The sequence below is a fragment of the Mus pahari genome, chromosome 21 (assembly GCF_900095145.1).
Source record: "Mus pahari chromosome 21, PAHARI_EIJ_v1.1, whole genome shotgun sequence".
NCBI lineage: Eukaryota > Metazoa > Chordata > Mammalia > Rodentia > Muridae > Mus > Mus pahari.
In genome coordinates this window covers 2785778-2800539 of record NC_034610.1, presented here as the reverse complement: position 1 = coordinate 2800539, position 14762 = coordinate 2785778, and the positions used below count along the sequence as shown (strand labels likewise).

Below are 14762 nucleotides of genomic sequence, written 5' to 3'. Positions count from 1 at the left end.
GCGCACCACCACGCCCAGCTGGGGTAGACTGTTTTTAATCTCTAAAGCCTACTTGGGTGGGCTGCCCCAAAGTGGAAATCTGGGAGATGGGGGATAGGGTTCTTGATCTTGAGCAGTAACAAGTAGCATGGGATAACAGGACATACGTGTCACCAGGTACCCTGTATGATGTGACCAGAGCAAAGGCCCCAGCCTGAGGCAATGCTGGCAGTGTTAGACAAACAGATAGCACAGGGACACTTCCCTGCAGTCAAAGCACCGCCCCTTCCAAAACAGAACGTTAGAGTCCCAACCTCCTGCATTTCCAGTTGTGACCTTGTTTGGTTAAAGGGCCTCTGCTCTTATAATTAGATAAGTGAGCCCACCCTGGAGGAAGCTGAGTGAGCCCTTTGATTCAGTATGATGGGGACTGGATGGTGGCCTGTGAGCTACAGAAGCTGGGAGACGAAAGGACAGATCCTCCCAGAGGGATTTTTTTCAAGAGACTATGGAAGGGCTGTTGACCTTGATCTTAGCTGGCCAGCCTCCAGTATGGGAAGAACAAACGCCCGTTGTTTGAACCACCCAGTGTGTGGCGCTTTATTACAGCAGTCCCAGGAAACGCACAGCGTCATCTCAAAAGGTCCATCTTATAGGACAGGGCAGTTGTTACCCTAAAGACCTATTTTATAAGGTATGATAGAAGACCATAGTGTTTCCAAACTGGTTAAAAACTAAACATTTGGGAACTACCACCACCAGGACCAAAAATTGGTCCTCTTCCCTCATACTGGGTTCAGGAGATTCCTTCTTGACCCAAAGATGATCTCTGGAATCTGGTTCTGGTACCAAGTTCAGGCTTTGTGGGAGCCATGCAATATCAACCTTGCTTTCTACCTGTGGTGTCTTGACCTTCTCATGACTGGCAAAACAGAAACACCAGAACTCTGTCCCAGATCAGAATACTGAGGGCGAGGGGCAGTGATACCAGATAAAGGTGTTGAGGTAAAGAAGGTGGACACGGCCTTGGAAGTCTTCGTCACTGTGCAGACAAGAGCAAAAAAATGTGAAAATGGCTTTCACAGTGGGAATAAGTATTCTCTCCTTTTTCAACCGATAGTTATTTAATAGCATTGTCAACATTCAGGAGGGCAAGCAACCCTCCCCTGAGATAGTAATTGTACCCACAGATCTTTTGAGGGCTCCTGCTCCATCTTCCCTTTGACTCCCATGAGGAACCTCCATCTTTGCACCTCTGAGAGATGACAGTGCTCCTGCAAACTGGGCTGCCACAAGGGTTTGAGCCGTTGTTAAATGAGCATGTGTGCTCGTGTGTTGGAGGGGGAGACGCACATACTTGTGCTGAATTCAACTGGTGCCCTGGAAGGGTACCTCTTACAGCCACACTGTGTGTGTTAAGCTGCGCCTGCAGGAACACACAGGGTGCCTGTGGCCCAGAGAGGACCTGTGCTCCCCTCCCTGTGTGTAGCTTTCCTTCCTCGAAGCTGATCTCAGGTGCTATTCTGCAAGGTGGCACTACCCTTCAGGGAGCAAGTCAGAGCAAAAAAAACAACAGATGGGAGACAGCATCTTCCAGGAGGTAAGGACTTTAACATCCAGGATGAGAGCAGAAGCCAGGAAAGAACCTAGGGAGGTATTACAAATGGCCCTTCTCCATAGGGGCTGACAGCAACTGCTGTCACACATGATCATGTCCCCAAGGATCCTTCCAGAATGAAGCTTTAGCTGATGTAGTTTTTTTTTTTTAAATAAGTTTCTTCTACTGTTATTCTATTGAATTCTTTATTCATCCTGAAAAGGTTCCCAACCCCTATTGGCCTGAGCAGCTGGCACTCTTTCAGCTATGGTGTCCTTTCTTGAGTCCCTTTTGCTTAAAATACATTAGAAGGGCTAGGAAGATGGCTCAGTAGATAAAGGGCTTTCCACATAAGCCCAAAGATCCGAGTTCAATCCCGAGGTCCTACGTAAAAGCCAGCCTATTCAAAGGCACATACTTGTAACCCTGTAAAGGCAAGAGTATCACTAGGGCTTGAAGGACGGTCATTCTTGTCAAGTCGGTGAGCTCTACACTCAGCTGGAGCTCCTCAGGCTTTCAAATGCATCCATGTACACATATACACATAAGTAAGTACTGTCTTTTCAGAATGAGTCATGAAACAAAACGACAGACCATACAAGCCAGAGGCAAGTTCCAAACTGTCCTCTAATTTTGCACGGACAGGAAGAAGTCACAGTCAAAAGAACTGCTCACACAAATCAGAGCCTCTGACACTCATGGTAGAAAACATGCATTTGTAAGATACATTGATACTCTGAGTCACTCTGTGTCAGGGTCGGGCCCTGGGTACTTACCTGCTCTGTCTCCACAAAGTTGGACACGTGGCCATCGTCGTTCACACCACGGGTGAGGAAGCGAGCACCTGCGCGTTCACAGCTGATGCGAGAGATGAGACACGCCTTGGCCTGCTTGTGGGAGGCATATACTGTCCGGATGGTCACCACCCCACAGATGACTTTCAGCAACCAGTCATGACAGTTCACCTGGTGCTGCCGCAGAGGCACATGCAGTAGCTGGTTCCTGCAAAATAGCAGGTGACACCTTTGGGTCACCCTACCAGGCTCTACAAATGCTGTACTCAGAGCCAAGTACTAAGGAACTTTCCCCAGGCCCAGTGTTCCACTAGGCTGTTACATGCAATTCCATCTCAATGGAAACATTCTATCCTGGGGGGGGGGGGGGGGCTATACAGAGAAACCCTGTCTCGAAAAACCAAAAAAAAAAAAAAAAAAAAAAAAAAAAAAAAAGGGTTGGGGGGTGGGGGGGGGGGGCGGGGGAGACTCATAAAGACTCAGAAAGTTCTGAAGGGAGGCTCTTTAAAACTCAGAAAGTACTCAACAGATGCCCCATAACATTCCAGGAGTAAACAATTCACAAATCTCAGGAAGTCCCTGAAACTTAACAGATCCCTTCCCATCTTAAGGTTATACAACCAGCAAGGACAGCTAAGGAAAGGAGACTCTGACATGCCTGCAAGTATTGCAGGGAGCTACAAGGCTCTAGCATTCCTAAGTTCTCACCCACGGTGGAGCAGGCATCCTATAATACAGCTGCCTTTGAGTTGTTCACGCCTCTCTAAGTAAACTCTATCCTACACTACTGTAAACAACCCAAAAAAGCTCAGTGGTTCATCCACTTGTACTCTGACTGTGTTATTATTTCTGGTTGTTGTGAGTTCCTTATCTAAGAGATATTTTGTCATGTCTCCCAGGAAGAATTATCACTCAACAGAGGCAAACACTGACTGCTCTTCCAGTTGGCCCTTCAGTTGGGACATACAGACTCAGAAAGTCCTGTGCTTCAGAGACTAAAAGACAGGGCCAGTAGTCCCTTCCTTACAGATGACAGCAAGGGACCAAGGGAACAAAGCTGGAAAGGAAGCCTTATTTAGACCTATGTCTGCCATACCTTTTTTTAAGAATAAAAAATTTACCATTGGGTCTGGAGACCCTGCTCAGTCGTTAAGGGCTTGTACTGCTTTGGCACACACATGATAAAACTCACAACCACCTGTAATTCTAGCTCCTGGGCACCCAACTCCCCCCTCTTCTGGCTTCTGTGGGCAATTGTACTCATGTGCGCAGACACACAGGCACACGCATAATTAAAAATAAATCTTTAAAAAATGATCATATTTTAGTTTGGTGGTGCTGCATACACCTTTAATGCCAGCATTCAGGAGGCAGAAGCGTGAGAGGCCAGCCTGGACTACAGAGTGAATTCCAGGTCAACCAGAGGTACACCAAGAAAAAAAACTTAAGTAAACAAACAAACCTGTCTCAAAAAATATAAGTAAACAAACAAACCTACTTATGTTTTGATTAAGTAATAATAATAGGCAAGGATAAATTATGTAAAAAATTGTATTAAATATGCATACGCTCATGTAACTGCACATACACCTACACATACAGTGAATGAGTATAAAGAAACCATTATTTTAAAAATCGAAATTAAGTGAAAAGGGATTAGATGAAAATAAAATCGATAGAAGCTCTGGAAATCATTTCCTCTCCACACCCTGCAGATTTTTCCGGGCTTTGGAATCCGTGCCACATGCAAAAGTACACAAAGCACCATGCCTAAAGCATGGGCATGGGCTGGTTTAACCCATCCCTGCGGCGACTCCATGTGAAGGGGTCATTATTATCAGACATTCCATTTATAAAACTGAGACACAAAGAAGTAAGATACTTACCCAAGACCACGGGACTGGCAAGTGTGCAGTTCTAAAGCTTGAATCTTAGTTTTACTTATTGATGGATTCCTTGACTGACTGGCTGTAGGGCTTTCTTTACGCTAGGTGAGTCCCCTATCACTACCATGCCCCAGCCTCAGCCCTCCTAGTTGAAAGCCCCCCTACAGTTGCACGGGGTCATGCTGTCCTCCCATCCCCCGCCCACCAGCCTCCCCTATACTCAGGAGGCTCCAACAGGGCCAGTCTACAGCTGGTCACCAGGGGATTTTCTCTTGCAAGATCTGGAACGAATCTAGGTCACAATGGCCTATTTGTTTAAAAAAGAAGCTGATTCCTGCCCTTGAGCTCAGATCCCTGGGGATGTAGCAAGGGGAAGATCTAGGCTTCTCAAAGCCCTTGCCCTCAGTCAAGTTTCTGCGAACGAACGTGCCCACCGCCACCCCACCATCCCCACCCAGCCATGGGAGCCCTGCCCATCCACTGGGTTCTCACAGGTGCGGTCCTGCTGCTCCCTGTGAAACTGGCTAGGAAGGAAGACCTCACAGACAGGCTGCTTCAGTGCCGCTCTCAGAACGTCAGACAATAAACTCTTTTAGTAACATACATTAAATGGTCTTCTGGTCATGCCACTATGCCACTGGGCCCATGGGGAGGAGCCTCTATCGACCAGACAGCTCTGATGGATTTACTTTAGGGACTCTGGGGAGGGCAATTCAGATCCAGGAAGAAGAGATTCAAATCTATAAGGAATAGCAGCTTTGTGCTTCCTGCCAGGCTCCCAGAACATGAGGAAGTGACAGCCACTGAGGAAGGATGACCCTGATGCTGTCCTCCTTCTCACCAGCTGCATCCTCCATGGACCCCCTCGGCCTCCTGCCATGGCTTCCGGACCTCAGCATAGCACAATGGTTAGGTGATCTGGCTGTGGCCACACTGCCTGCTGACTCAGAGGTGGTCAGTTTCGTGGGTCTCAAACAGGGACCCTTGGGTGGGTTCCTACCCGCCTGGCACATTCCACAGATACTTCCTCTTCCCAAATCCAAACCTAGACTTCTAGGAGAAGTCTCAGAGTCCGTGCCCACCTGCTCTATTAGAGCATGCATCGCCACAGGGATTTCAGTGTCCAAAACCTAACCACATAAACTGAAGAGGACCCGGGAGAATGTCGAGGCAGGGGCTAGGGATGAATGTGGGGATGTAATGAGGGTTGATATCAACAGAAGTGATGAATTTAGAACAGGGAGCTGGAGCCCTACAGAAAGGACCCTTACCCTACCACGGGAACCTTTACTGGTTCCTGCGGGCAATTGCAGCAAGGCAGGTACCAAGGAAGGACTAGCCTCTGTGTGTCTGTGTCTGTCTGTGTGTATGTGTGTGTGTGTGTGTGTGTATCTGTGTCTGTGTCTCTGTGTCTGTGTGTGTGTCTATGTGTGTGTCTGTGTGTGTGTCTGTGTGTGTGTCTGTGTGTGTGACTGTGTGTATGTCTGTGTGTGTGTTTGTGTGACTGTGTGTGTGTGTCTGTGTGTATGTCTGTGTGTGTGTGTCTGTGTTTGTGTGACTGTGTGTGTGTCTGTGTTTGTGTGACTGTGTGTATGTCTGTGTGTGTGTTTGTGTGACTGTGTGTCTCTCTGTGTGTGTGTGTCTGTGTGTATGTCTGTGTCTGTGTGTATCTGGATATGTGTGTCTGTGTGTGTATCTGTGTGTGTCTCTGTGTGTGTATCTGTGTGTGTCTGTGTGTGTTTCTGTGTCTGTGTCTGCCTGGGAAACTGGCATGGCTCCACAGGGAACTTCTTGGACCAAAGCCTTAAAAGACAGGCGTTGCTTGGATACAGCAGCAGGACTCCCATCACATCGATTCTGCCTGTTTCTTTCATGCCCAGAGAGTCCGAGGAGAGGACCACTCTGGGGACCTGAGCAGGTGAAGCCCCAACACTCTATTCAGGGAACAGTTTCTTTTCTGACCTGCCTGGGACCACATGACTACATCCCTGGAGTTAAATCCACAGGGCGGGGATGCTGAGTTACATGTCTTCCCTCACTGTAGAGAATGCAAGTGTGGTTCTCAATGCCATGCCACAGCTGACCCAGAACCCTGGGCAAGATGCAAGGCAACAGCTCAGATGTTGTCCAGAATCTGCCCTGTGACCCCAGTCCCTTACCAGAAGAAGGAGGTCCCCCATTCAGAGCTGTCATCACCCTGTTTCTGAGCCCTGATGGTCAGATCGAAGCAGGCGCCATCATTGGGCCATGCGAAATAAAACACCCCTGAGCTCAGGATTTTCTTCAAGGCAGGCAGGCGGTCCTCTTCCTTGGCCTCTTCCTGAAGGGGGTACAACTCAGTGGCAGTGATTTTGTAGATCTCTGCATCTGGAATTCTGCCCACTGACATGCAGCCTGTCACCAACACCAGAAAGCTCAAGGGGACGCCACCTAGAAGGGACATCAGACAGAAAAGATGAAGAATTATGGAACCTGAGCAGGCTGCATCCCAGTGTTACACCTTACCCTAATAGAAGGGCCTTTTTTAAAAAAAATTAATTAATTTTTTTACATTCCATATTTTATTCCCCTCCCCAATCCACCCTCCAACTGTTCTACATTCCGTACCTCCTCCCCACCCTCTAAACTCCCTGGGGCCTCCAGTCTCTTGAGGGTTAGGTGCATCATGTCTGAATGAACACAGACCCGGAAGTCCTCTGCTGTATGTGTGTTGGGGGCCTCCTATCAGCTGCTGTATGCTGCCTGTTTGGTGTTTGAGAGATGTCAGGGGTCCAGAATAATTGAGACTGCTGGTCCTCCTACAGGATCGCCCTTCTCCTCAGCTTCTTTCAGCCTTCCCTAATTCACCAGCAGGGGTCAGCTGCTTCTTCTGACCATTGGTTGGGGGCAAATATCTGCATCGGACTCTTTCAGGGGAGGGCCTTCCTAACTCCTGCCCCCTGGGCCTAGGGTGGTCTGCCCAGCTACCCAGCCTGTACCCCAAGCAGGAGCACTGGAGCCACACACACCTTCCTCAGCCCAGAAAAATAGGCTGTGCTCTAATAGACCCTAAGGGTGATTCTGATGTGAAGGCTTTGCGCTCCCCCCCCCCCAGCTCTCTCCTTTCCTAGCTCACCTCTCCATCAGCTCCATCCTGATAGGATGAAAGGAAAGGCTAAGGGTTCCAGTCATCTACCTTCTAGACTGCCTGCACAAGCCTTTTAGCCTTCTTCCCTTCCTGACCACAATCCTCTTCCAAATCCATGCCCTCCATCCTCCTTGGCTCCCCCCACACCCATCCCTCACCTGGGCTCCCTCATAGCTATAGCAGGTACGGCCTTCTCAAACACGGCTGATAGCAGATGTCCTTGCTCGGCTCCCTCTGTGGCTCCCACTGAACCCTTTCTACTGTGTACCATGCCCCATATTGTATCCCCGCCCCATATGAGGGCTGCTCCCAGGCAGCTGCTCTCCAGGGCTGTGTTCTGCTGCTCCACAATGTCCCACACATTCTTACACTCGCTCTAGTTTTTATAGGAGATGTCCTCCCACTTGGATAAAGGTTCCGCTACCATCTGCCCAACACAGGGCTCCTTCCATCTGACTTCCCAGCCTCGGCTCTCTTTCCTGGCAGGGTGGAAGGAAGAGCTTCGGGTCTTTCTACATTCTAGGATACAGTGAGTTCTCCTTCCCTCACTGGGTAAATTACCCCCACCCCTCAGGTCCATGGGCAGCACTTCCTCCAGGAAGCTGGTCCTGCTCTTCCAAGATGCAGTATCTAAAGCTTCCCAGCATCCCCTGGGATGGACCTGGATCTATCAGGGTCTTCTCCTCACCCTGCTGAGGTCTAAGGGTCCCAGCAAGGTTTATTCCAAATGGCCAACAGCCTCTCGCTGGCCCGAGTGATGCTTTCTGCCATGCTCTGTCTCCTCACGCTTTTGTAAAAGACCACAAAGGCATCTAATCCTACCATCCACTACCTCCAGCAGGCTGGCCTTCTAACGCGTCACAGGGAGACTGCCGCTCCAGGGATGGGCAACTGGCTTTTATTAAAGAGCCATTGCTGAGTAAGTAGGTCACAGCTCATCCACGCTGGCTGATGCACTGTGGGGAGGAAGGCTGTCCACAGGGCCAGATATTAGCTTGACACATGTATCCCCAGGAAGCCACGGTGAGACAGCCCAGAGAGTTCTGCTGGGCTGTTGAAGCAGCCAGGGCTGAGCTCTTCCCAGGAGGACAGGTGAGTTTCAGTGGGGCTGCAGACCATCCACAGCCCTGGCTCCTGGCTGCCTGAACCGTTGGGTTTAGTACTGGAGAAAAGCAGGATCTAGTGAAGCCCCCTGGCAGGGCCAAGACAGGACCCATGATCTGGGCTTGGGGCTCAATGAAAGCGGAGAGGATAAGGAGGGGAGAGGAGCTTATAGAGAACGAGAGAGTCACCAGCTAAGGGAGGGCTTCAGGAAGTACAGGTACCGCAGAGACAAATACCCAATATGGTGGAAACACAGGACAATGCTTCATGCACAGGCACCGTACAAACGGTGACTTTGTTGTAATCTACACCCACTAATGTCAGCCCACTTTATAGAGAGGGAGAAGGAGGCAAGTGGAGGCTAAGAAGCCAGGGGTGACTGAGTAGGGGAGCTGGGATCATCTGAACGCACCGTCTGGCTATACCATTTGGGCATATTATTTAGGCTAAGTCTGGCTCCACAGCTGGAAATCCCCATGCTGCTGACAAGCAGCAGTGCCAATGGGCCCAACAACACTGCTGCCGAGTGTCACCATTGTCATCCCACACAAAAATGTCCCAGGGGAGCTGAATCATGACCCAGGCACAATACATGGGATTTCCTTTAAGTCTGAGGTCTGCCTGCCCCTGGCCTTTTGGAATCTTGCTCTTGGACTATAGAACAGATTCATGCGATGTTTGTGAACCACTGCTCTTGTCTCTGGAACTTTGCTATGGCGGCCAAAACAGACCAACACAGTACTCTTTGCCTATTTAAAAATGCACACGCAAGTTTTTACCTACAGCTTAAAAGCAGTATTGAGATGGAGGATTGGGCCCTGGGCAGGTGCTAAGCACTGTTAAAAATCTTTCAAAATCATAATTAATGCTAATAAGTTATTTTTTAAAGTTTTTCTTGTAAGAGTCCTGGCATTTATTTTCCTATAAATAGGTAAGGGCATTGGGGGGGGGTGGGTGATCTGACTCTCATTGGCAGCTGTTGGGCTCTGTTACTGTTGTTGCTTTGCTTTGAGCAAAAAGATTCAAACAGCTGGTGGATTATCCTTGTGCTATCGCCAGCTGTGTTGAAGACTTCACAGATGCCTTTAAAAAATTAAAAAACAAAACAAAAACAAAACAACAACTCACCAAGCTCCAACACTACAGTGGATGCTAACAAGTGCTTGCTGAAAGGAGCCCGGCATAGCTGTCTCCCGAGAGGCTCTGCCGGAGCCTTACAAATATAGAGTTGGGTGCTCGCAGCCAACCATTGGACTGAGTGTGAGGTTCCCAATGGAGGAGTTAGAGAAAGGACTGAAGGAGCTGAAGGGGTTTGCAAACCCGTAGGAAAAACAACAATATCAACCAATCATACCCCCAGAGCTCCCAGGGACTAAGCCACCAACCAAGGAGTACACATGGAGGGACCCATGGCTCCAGCCGCATATGTAGCAGAGGATGGCCTTGTCGGCTGTCAATGGGAGGAGAGGTCCTTGGTCCTATGAAGGCTCCATAGATGCTCCAGTGTAGGTAGGTGGGTGGAGGAACACCCTCATAGAAGCAGGGGGAGGGGAGATGGGACAGGGAAGTTCCAGGAGTGGGGTGGGGTGGGGTGGGAGAGGGCAGTATCCGGGTAAAGGGATAACACTTGAAATGTAAATACATTAAAAAAATAAATTAATTAAAAAAAACCTACAGACGGGCGTGGTGGCGCAGGCCTTTAATCCCAGCACTCGGGAGGTAGAGGCAGGCGGATTTCTGAGTTCGAGGCCAGCCTGGTCTACAAAGTGAGTTCCAGGACAGCCAGGGCTATACAGAGAAACCCTGTCTCGAAAAACAAAAAAAAATAAAAAAATAAAAAGAAATAACCTACAATAATCACAGCTGTGGCTCTGGTTCTTGAGGGCACAGATAGCCTCGGCCAGGACAGATGGAAAGTGTCCATGGCAAACTTACTTTGCTACCACAACTATTATAAATGACACTGCAGTCACTTCCACCCAGGCCAGAGACAAGAGCCCTTTCCCAGTAACCTAGCTAAGGGATTGCGGTGATAAGCGCAAAGGGGACAGTAGAAACACACTTTCATTTGTATGCAAAGCGTGCTGTGACTGGTGCAAACACAAACCTTTACATGTGAAGTGTAGCCTGATTGATCCAAATACCCCTTCTTGGCTCTGTAAACTGGTTAATCTGGCTAACTTAATGAGTGGGCCAAGAGACACCAACCTGCGCTGCCTGCCCTTGGCGTTGTCACACTAATCCAACAAATGGCTTTTCTTAGGGAACAGTAAGAACCAGCAGCCACGAAGCAGCAGCCGTAGCTGAGTAGTTAGTTAGCCAAGCCGCAAAAGCAACAAGGCGGCCAGCTGCCCCACAGGAAGAGCAGCCGGGGCAGGCATAGCAGAGATGGCAGGCGGTGCTTAAGAGGACGAGGGCTGTGAGCAAAGGACAGGCCCTAGAGGGCCGGAGACTAGAAACTGTAGTCGCAGGAAGAGCTCCAGGGGGCTGACAAGCCTCTAAGGGCCAAGGGTCTCAGACACTCAAGGCCTGGGAGCCCATATATGGGCTGATAAATGGGCGGTTGTCAAGGGCGGGGGGGGGGGGGAACCACACCCAAGCCTGCCCATGAGCTTCAATGGCAGCTGCTGGGAAGGGCTAGTTTTAAGACTTGTAGAATGAACCGGTCCCGATGTCAAGACCTTCGTAAAAGGTGTAACACTAGAGGGCGCCACCTGCAGCTGTTCCCACCTTCCTGCCGTCCAACATGGAAGGCTACAAAAGCCACCGAGGAGGACTAGTACTTAAGGAGCTTCTCTCTCCTTGCCTGGCCACAACTTCTATCTGGGTAGGGCAGAGGGACTCTCCCAGCCGATTGGTAGAATTATATTTGGCAGCATATTCTAGGCACTGACAGTTTCAAAAGGCAAACTTTCTGATCCTGCTTGACCAGTGCCCAGTGGGTGCCGCTGGCCTCCCGAGTGCTCTTCCTGAGCAGGTGGACCCTCTGCTGTACTTCCACCCTCCACCCTCCAGCTTCTAGCCCTGTCACAGCACACCCATGCCCTGAGATCTCCACGGTCTCCCTCATGAACGATGCAGCAGTTAACCAGTTTCCTAACCAGGTCCCGATGTATCATTGCAGTCATCTGTAGTCCCAGACTAGTGAAACAGTATAAACAGTTCGAAGGAAACAAAGCATTCAGTTAGCAACCCTTTAACATAAAGTATAAAGATGCGTGGTGAAGACATTTTATAACAAGATGCTAAATAGTATTAATTGATGGAAGGACAGTGGACTGCACCATTTCTAATTATAATGAAGGCTGTGTGTGTGTGTGTGTGTGTGTGTGTGTGTGTATCCACAGAATTACAGCCAGTTGTGAGCCATCCAATGTGGGCTCTGGAAACGGAATCTGGACTCCCTAGAAAAGCAGGATACACTTTTTTAAATCATTGAGCTAGCTCTCCGGTTCCCCTGTTCCTGTTCTCCATTTTTTTTTTTTTTTTTTTGGATGTCAACACAGTACAAAACTATCTGTGTCCATAAATAAATAGTTGGGAATAGAAAGTTTAATTTTAGAACTGTCACTCAATTCTTGAAGATCCAGAGTTGGAACTAGAAAGGAATTTTAAGTGATTTATCAGCAAAATTACTATTAACCTGGAGAGACGATATCCAATTACGTTCTTCAATTTGGTGAAAAGTAAACACACAGGGAGCCCCTGACTCAGAAACAAGTTGTACTGAGCCACTGACACAGCTGGCTTCAATCATACTGACAGCAGTGCTGTGAAGTACACGGTTGTTTGGCACCCTGGAGTTAGTTCATCACCTCCAGAGCAGGACAGCACGGTCATATGCTGGATGAGAAAAGTGACTTACAAAACGAAGAAGGGTGACTGCGGATGAGACCTGGGGGGGGGGGTGTCATATTCCTAAACCCAACCGCTACTAGAAAGAGCTGAGACCTGGGAGTGATCTTCATAGGAGTCTGTGCACATCTGTGGCCACAGAAGAGCATGGAGCTCTGGAACCCGTGCTGGGCCATGGTCTCAACTGGCCCTGCTCACCAATGAGCCTGACTGGTCCCACTGTCCTGATTCCCTCCTGCCCAGCCCTGTTCAGCAGCCCTTAGTTGTATTCCATGTGCTGTAGACTTTAAGGAAAGGTATATCGTTGAGCCCAGCAGTAAGCTGGTGGAGGCCACTGACTCCTGCCCGTCTCTCAGTTTGGTCTGGGCTAGCAATGCCACAGAGCTACACATCGTGGATCAAAGCAAGATCAGAGGGCTGCACCTGCCTCAGACATGTAAGACCTCTCCTTAGGCTCACTTTGACTATAGAACCTGGGCTTTTCTTCCCAGAAGAGCAATTCTCTAATACCAAGAAGCAAAGAGAAGTCATCTATGTTCAGCGAGGTCTCAGGAGTGGTCAATGGAGGCTAAATCCAGGGCTCTGAAGCCAGTGGGGATCTTACAGCAAGGTTAAAGTTCAATCTTAGCTGGGGCTATGGATTCTATGTTCCTCCCATGGCTTGTTGGGGGACTTGGACAAGTCCCTTACCTTCTCTGGCCCTCACAGTGGGACACACCAGGGACTTAGTAGAGTTTAAATCTTTCTCTGCTAACAGGCTCAGATCTAAATGCGGTGTGCCTCTGTGGTGTGGTCTTTAGTTCCTCTTCCTTTCCCTTTGCATAGCACAGAAGCAGTACATTCAGTACTGCACTATGGCCAGGCCCTCAGCCCCTGAGAGTCCGTGTGTGCAGTGCCATCCAACATCATGGGGGAACCGGAAACGATCCTTGGCTAGCATATTTACCCAGAAGAAATTGGCAGACACTATACATCAGAGTCCCTACTCCCATAGCTGGATGCCAAGTATTTGCCAACACACTCCTGGGTATGAGTATTAAAATAAATTAGTCAAAGACTGACAAGGCCAGTCCATTTTAAGACTTGCTACAGAATGTGGAATGCCCTGAATCTCAGAAGGTTAGTGACTCAGACAGCCCTCTCCAGACAAGCCTTCTCAAGTGACCTCTGCCCGGATAGTGACTGTTCGAGGAAACAGCCACTGAAGCCATCAGCCTGCCTTTGGTCTTCTCAAAGCCCCTTTCATACTCCAGCTGTGGCACAGACAGAGGAAGGCAACGGCAGAGTTTCTTAGGGCGCAGTGGAGGGGTGTGAGGACCCAGGTTCCTTCTCCCCAGTGTCAGGATGGCCACCGTGCCCATAGCACACCCTATCATCTGACCAGCCTCCGTGAGTATGAGGAGCACCCACAGATTTCACAGCTACCATGTTCACTCCTTCATGAAGAACTCTGAAGGCTATGCGGAGGAGCTGGGGAGCTGGCAAGCCCGGTGCACAGGCTGTGCACTGCAAAACTCCAGGAGCCACAGTTCATTCCAGCCTGGGGATTGCCTCATTCCCTGAAGGAAACAGGAAGGTCTTGAGAGTTCAAGGAGGAACTGAACCCCTGGTCCCACTGGGGTGGGCTCCTTCTGGCTGTTATATTCAGGTCTATGCCTCGTACTGTGTATAAGCAGTCAGTGCTTAGCCAATCATGGGACTCCTGCCATTTCCTGCGGCAGGAGCTGTGGCTGGGCTTTCCTGGAGCCTATTATGTTTTCTAACACAAATGCCTGTTCTTCTTTTAAAGGACTGAACTTTAACTCTGAATTGAAAGCCCAAGGGGAAAGCAACAGAAGCCACACCCCATGGGGCACCTCCCGAAACACCCACGGACAGAGGGAGATAGCTCAGAGTTACAGGTCCAGGAGACATAGGGGGGCAGGGGGAGCAAGCAATGTGGGGGTTAAAGCCAGCACTTCCTGAACATACCCAAAAAGGGTGGGTTGGAAAGACTTGGCATTAATGGCCAACTCACCCACATTTCAGACACCAACTCACTTTCCAGAACATGCTGACAAGAGCCCAGGCAATCCCAACATACTCAAACCAAACTTCCTCCCCAGGGTCAGAAAGCCTTGAAGGCAGCTCTGTAGGGGACTCTTGGAGGCAGCTTTGGGACCTATTCCCTGCTCTTTTCTGGACCCCACAGATACCTCTGCTCAGACATAGATTGACTCTGGGTCATTTCTCATCCTACACAGAAACAATGCCCAGTATCCGACCTTAGCTCACAGCTCAGGAGAATCCCTGTCCTGTGAGATACTGAAGGTACCAACTGTCACTCTTCCTGTTGTAGGACACCAACCCCCTAACAAAAAGATACAGGAGGTAGTTGTGATGCCACAGGGCACACGTGTGAGATCCAGGTCCCACCTGAA

The 14762-nt window shown here is 49.4% G+C and overlaps 1 protein-coding gene across 9 annotated transcripts in view; it reads right to left on the bottom strand.

Annotated features, from left to right (window-relative positions):
• The window catches only part of Synj2 (synaptojanin 2), a 92137-nt gene that overhangs the window by 45636 nt on the left and 31739 nt on the right, over positions 1-14762 (bottom strand). For 8 of the 9 annotated variants that reach the window (XM_029533199.1, XM_029533200.1, XM_021221726.2 and 5 more), the window contains exons 3-4: positions 6416-6686; positions 2353-2578 (exon numbers count right to left, since the gene is read on the bottom strand). In XM_029533199.1, coding sequence (XP_029389059.1) covers positions 2353-2578; positions 6416-6686 — 497 coding nt within the window. Of the gene's footprint in view, positions 1-2352; positions 2579-6415; positions 6687-7541; positions 7624-14762 lie in introns of those variants that run through there. The other variant, XM_029533202.1, reaches the window with a different exon arrangement.